Consider the following 5,651-nt stretch of genomic DNA (forward strand, 5'->3'; position numbering starts at 1 on the left):
TTGGTTGAGTAGTTGTCCACTTTCCTGAAAGTGATGTACTTTTTTTTGCCAGAATCTTAATTCTTAACAAAGCAAGGGCATTCCTAGCAGTTGTTAAGAAAGAATGTGGTATGCATCTTTACCCATTATAACAAACAGGTTATGTGGCAAAGCCAACGGCTTCATGAACGGCTTTTGAGGTAGCTTTTTTTGTCTTAACTGGCAGTTCAGTGTCAGCCAGAAAATCTTTAGCTTCGTTTTACTTCTGTTAGCGCTCTCTCTCTCTCTCCCTCCCTCCCTCCCATCTCTTTCTCAAAGTCTTCTCTCACTTATTGTTTCAATTTATTGCTTGCCAATCGTTCTTTCTCTTAATTAGCTTCATTTACATGTGAACGCCACAAGAATTTCTGACTTGTGGCAAAGCTACATAATCAACACAGGTTTTGAGGGCGAAGTTTGTGCATGGCCGCCTAATCAACCGAGCACCTTTGAGGTAATTGTTTGAAACTTTGTTCGTCTACTCTTTGTTTCCTTCATTTTAGATAAACTTGAATGGTTTTATATGGAGATTTTTTGCAGTTGCATTGGAAAAAACTCACAAGATAAACGCCAAATGAATCTAAAATTTTCACTACTTTTTCTCTGCGTCTTTGTAATTGTACATTTAGTTACAGTTATGCGTGTGAAGTAAGTTTTTTGTAAGTTTTCAAGTACATTTAGCATTTTTCTTAAAGATATGTATACTTTTCTAGAGGTAAGTTTGTTCTGTCTTTTCAAACAAAACTTGAATAATAACCTTACATTTTCTTTTATTATCTTTATTAATATTGACAACTTACAAACGCACGAGATGCATCTTGAACTCAAGATCCGCTCTCTTATCTTTTTCGTACTAGAATAGAAAATCTTTAATTGAACTAGAGCCCGTCATTATCAATTACTTAATGTTTTCATCGTTGGTCTCAAGTAGGACGTACAGCGAGTCGCTAGCACATTAGGGCCTATCATGCAGAAGTTGAAGGCCATTGAGTGTGATGATTTCTAAGTTAGATGTAAATCAACAAGGCAGTTGAATTATTAAGTTAGGATTAATTAATCCTACTTACCTTTCGTATCAAACAGAAGCTCATTACAGATTCTTTTTCCCTTTCTTTATTGTTGTTCCATATATCTTTACTATTATTTATCTTTGATCATGACAACAAGGCTTCAGAGTTTGTAGGATTTTGCACATACAAATGTGGTGACGCTTGGTAGATATGGCTCAAGTACTTTTTCTTTTTTTCGAATAGGCAAATGGTGCCCAACTAGGATAAGAGAAAGTTCTCGGTGAGTCTAAAGTTTGTAAAAGTAATATATAAATAGATAGTTAAAAAAAAAACAGGCGAAAGTGTGAAGTTTGTCTCGGCCAAGATTCAGAATGTGCCACGGTCCCTATTAATCCATCTACCGATTCTTAGTGCTGAGAGAGAGATACTACTCGTGTTGAAGAAAAATTATGCGGATACAATAATCTGAAAAAATAAATGTAACTCTACATTTAATATGGTCACATATTTAATATCACAGTCAATAATAAATATAACAGCTCGGAGCGTCCAAAAAATCAGAAGGAAATATATTTTTAAAGATCATAGGATTCCCGGTTTAAAAGGTATTAGGATTTTACCTATAACAGGTTTATAAAAGTAATACATCAACAGGTTTGCTTCCTTTTCAAGGGACATCATCTATCCTCGTATCTGTTAGAAGTAAATATTAGTTCTTGCTATTCTTTAATTCCTAAGATATGAAAGATCATGAGATAGTGAAAAACTCTACTGGATGCTTCAAAATAGTTAAGTCCGGTACATCATTGCCCTTTGATGGGATACATAAAGAACCGCCTTCTACAACAGTCCATTTCTTGATTCGCTAGAGAAAACATGACCAAACTAGATCTTCTTACTTCAATGTCTGCTTTTTATTTAAGTTTCTGTACTGCATGTTTTGTAGTAGGTTTTGTCGAGCTCAAATTAATCCCCTCATTTTGTATTTCTCTATTTAGATTAGTGAAATACTTTTATCATTAAAAAAACACAGGTTAGGTAAAAAAGATGGCTACCATCAACGATCTGCACCCACCAGTGGAATTTTCCACGCAGTGCCTGTAAAAATTAGACGCTAGCATCGGAACAACAATGCCAACTGACGTTGCACATGTTGAATGAATTCTAGTCAGCTCCTCTGTTATATAATGTTAAAGAGCTTAAATATTTAAGCCTTTTTATAACTGCTCTTGACCGGACTGGGTTAGGCAAGTCAAAATCATTAGCAAACAGAAAGAAATATTAGATTTAGTATTATTATAATTAATAGTATATAAATATTTGCACCATGTTGTCGTAGCAATCACCTTAAGACGTCAGACTCCTATATATCTAGAAGGATGCTCTCTGAACGAGAAAACCAACCAGTTAACAAATGGATCTCTCTTGCAGATAAGACCCTGAACGAGTGGTGGAAAGCCTGTCAAATGAAATAAGCAGCCATGGAGAAGCCAGGGAACCAGGGTTGTAAACCCTTGACCACATTTGTACAAACAGACTCAAATACTTTCCGAGAAGTCGTACAACGCTTAACAGGCCCATCAGAAAGTAATGCAACACCAGAAGGAGCAACAATGAAGGTTGTGGGTGCAAAGAGGCCAACGGCCAAACTCCATGAGAGAAGGCAATACTCTAGGCCCAAGCTTGAGATAGTTAAACCCCCTTTCCAATTTAAACCCGGTTCATCATCCGACCACAACCCAAGCGCCTCACCCACCAAAACAGGTAACTCTAGTTTACTCCCAAGCCCTGTGACCCCTTCTACAATTTTCTCAAAGCTCTCCATTGAGGAAGAGGAAAAGAGGGTAGATTCAAGCATCGCTGATTTGAATAGCCAAGAAGAAGAGAAAGCCATCAAAGAGAGGCGATTTTATTTGCATCCATCACCCCGGTCCAGGCCAGGGTACACTGAGCCAGAGTTGCTAACCTTGTTCCCTCTAACATCTCCGAAAACAAGTGAAAAATCATCATGATTCTGAGAATGCAAGTGCTCCTGTTATAACTTGTTCTTGCCTATTCCAAACTACAGTACACCACGTCACCATATAGAGAGAACTTGGGGAAAGCTTAATAAGTTTCTAATCTCCTGTTATGTTCAATTTATATATTGTCCTGTCGAAACTAATTATATTGAACTCTTGCTTGAGTTTTTGTCTGCTTCAAGTAAATTCAGTTTTTCACTGAGAAAGAGGACCTAAATTTAATCTTGAGAAAGAAGAACAGAAAAGCTTTGGGATATATGTTGTTGGAACTAACAAATGAGTTAATTGCCAAATATACATAAATATATATATATACATAAATATATATATTTATGCGGATAGGAATGGACCCTCTTTGTTAGGCTTTAGATTTATTGCTATTAACGTTGAATTGCTATAGATAGAAGCATAATCTGTTATCCATTACTTTTCGTAACGTTTTTAATCGAGCATACTCGAAACTAGCTCTAACAGCATATCCAATCCGTCTCACCGGTAAGCGACTCAGCAGGTGGACGGAGGCCATTAATCACATACAGGAAGGAAGCTCATAATTAATCAATTAATTAGCATTGCATGGGATAAAATCTATCGGGACCAAAGTGGTTTTATAGGCCTAGCTCAAAGTGAAAGGTCTCATCAGGGGAAGAAAATGAGAAGGGAGGAGGGAACAAAAGGTTGAGAGATGACAGATTATCAAGAGGAAAATGAAAAATGTGACATAAAGGAGAGGAGATAAGACATAAAGGAAGGAGGGGGCAGAAGATAAAAGGGCTTTTGCCAGGCGACTTTTGGGGGGTTTCGACTTCTCCTTTAGCTTCTTGAACCTCACGAGAGGGACTCCAACGATGAGTGTTCCATCAGAATATAGAATTCTAATCTCCATTGTGTAACGAGAATGAGAGACTATGAGAGACAGTAAAACAAGCATATTATAGTGGACTCTCCCTCTCCAAACTCTCGTGAACGTAGGCCCAGTGTCAAACTACGTAAATCTGTGTTTTCTTTTATTTATCTTCTCTGCATTTATTTACTGCTCATTATTTTGGATATACACATGGACACCGTACAGACATAACAAACCACTGTCAAGGACTTCACACAATACTGATCGAGGTCTAGATTGTCATAGCAAATCAGGAATAACTCTTTATTCCCTTCCGGTCTGTTGCGCTATTTTTAAGGCATTAACAACAATCTTTCCCTGCATCAACACGAACCACTAGATTCCAAGAGTGAGATCTTTTCGGACATCCCATTAAAACTGTACACTCGAGTACACAAGTAAATAACTACTGAGAGTATTCAATCTGTACAGAGAGAAAATTCAGATACGAGATTGAATTTTAAATATAAAAACATATGGGATAAGACAAGTTGAGTGCTATGATTCAGGATATAAACTTTGAACTTCAACAGAGAGCTTTAACTGTGAACTGGAATGATCTTCAATATCAGTGGGGATTGTTGGTAAACAGAGCATGGGGACTGTCTGCGTCTGTGTGAACTCCAGAGGATTAACTTTCGTTATTCAGCAAAACTTTAAAGCTGAGTCGCCCAGCTTGAAGATCAGCAAAGGAGAAGTTGGAACTTGGAATCATACGAGGCCAGTGTAACAAGCAACAAATGAGTTGTACGCAAGTGCTAGACCACTGAGTATGACGGAAACATGATCTTCCTCATCATCGGGCTTCCCAACAGCTGCAAGTTGTAAATAGTTTTTTTTAAGCCTGGTCCTGCTCCAATTGTTAAAGATTCAACCTTTAATCTAAAAAACAGACTATTGAATACTAATTCTATAACCTCGGGATCATCTTCTTGTAGCATTCAGCCAACTGAATATATAATGATCCCTTCAATGCCAAGCAACAAATCCAGGATTCAGTAGTTCTTCACAAGCGGTGCAATAATTGCACCTTTTTTTTCGCCGTTTTCGCCGTTTAAGGGTGGTGCTCTCTCGTTCCTCCACCTGCAGATTGGTTACTCTCCTCCGCGACCCACGTCTCTCTCTCTCAGATCTTGAAGGTCGGCTGCACTCCTCCGCCACCCACGTGAACTCTGTCATCAGGTTCTTTGTTCTTGAAAGAGTTAAGAACTGCACCCTTATACGATCCCATGAGTTGGTTCAAATTCCTTATAGTAGTTCACTTCCCCACCCGAGACATAAAGGTCCCAGATTATAGTAGTTCATGTCTGTTAAAACAAAAAATCACAAGTACAAATATTTAATAGAATTGGACACCACTATACAAGTTTTAATTAAAATCCTCTAAAGATCACCAAATTAACAAGTTATTTTTGATTGAGCATTGCTAGGTACAGTCCCGGTGGGGGGCCAGCGTGAGGACGAATGGGGAGCTTTCGGTCATTTACTCAAATTGTTGTGAAATGTCAGAAAGGTCCGTGGTATATTTCCCCTCCAGCTATTATCACTCCCTCCCACGATAGAAGAATACCACTTACGTAGTCCAAGTCCAACCGATGCCAAGCCTTCCATTTCCCCTACCCATGAGCTCTGGTACGAGTCTTCACTCTCTGCATTAAGGAAAACAAGGACGGAACCACTAGCACAAACCACCAGTTGTCTCATTCACACATACTC

General features: G+C 38.3%; 1 protein-coding gene across 1 annotated transcript; it reads left to right on the top strand.

The window, feature by feature from the left end:
- The first annotated feature begins 238 nt into the window (after window positions 1–238).
- Window positions 239–3,272, top strand: LOC121243948 (VQ motif-containing protein 31). The gene is made up of 2 exons (XM_041142006.1): window positions 239–472; window positions 2,460–3,272. The coding sequence occupies exon 2, from the start codon at window positions 2,510–2,512 to the stop codon at window positions 3,038–3,040; it is 531 nt and encodes a 176-aa protein (XP_040997940.1). The 5' UTR covers window positions 239–472; window positions 2,460–2,509; the 3' UTR covers window positions 3,041–3,272.
- The last annotated feature ends 2,379 nt before the right edge of the window (window positions 3,273–5,651 follow it).

Source organism: Juglans microcarpa x Juglans regia, chromosome 8S, assembly GCF_004785595.1.
Source record: "Juglans microcarpa x Juglans regia isolate MS1-56 chromosome 8S, Jm3101_v1.0, whole genome shotgun sequence".
In the NCBI taxonomy this organism is placed as follows: domain Eukaryota; kingdom Viridiplantae; phylum Streptophyta; class Magnoliopsida; order Fagales; family Juglandaceae; genus Juglans; species Juglans microcarpa x Juglans regia.

Coding starts and splice junctions, on each gene's coding strand:
- LOC121243948 (XM_041142006.1), top strand. CDS start 2,510: ATGGAGAAGCCAGGGAACCAGGGTTGTAAACCCTTGACCACATTTGTA.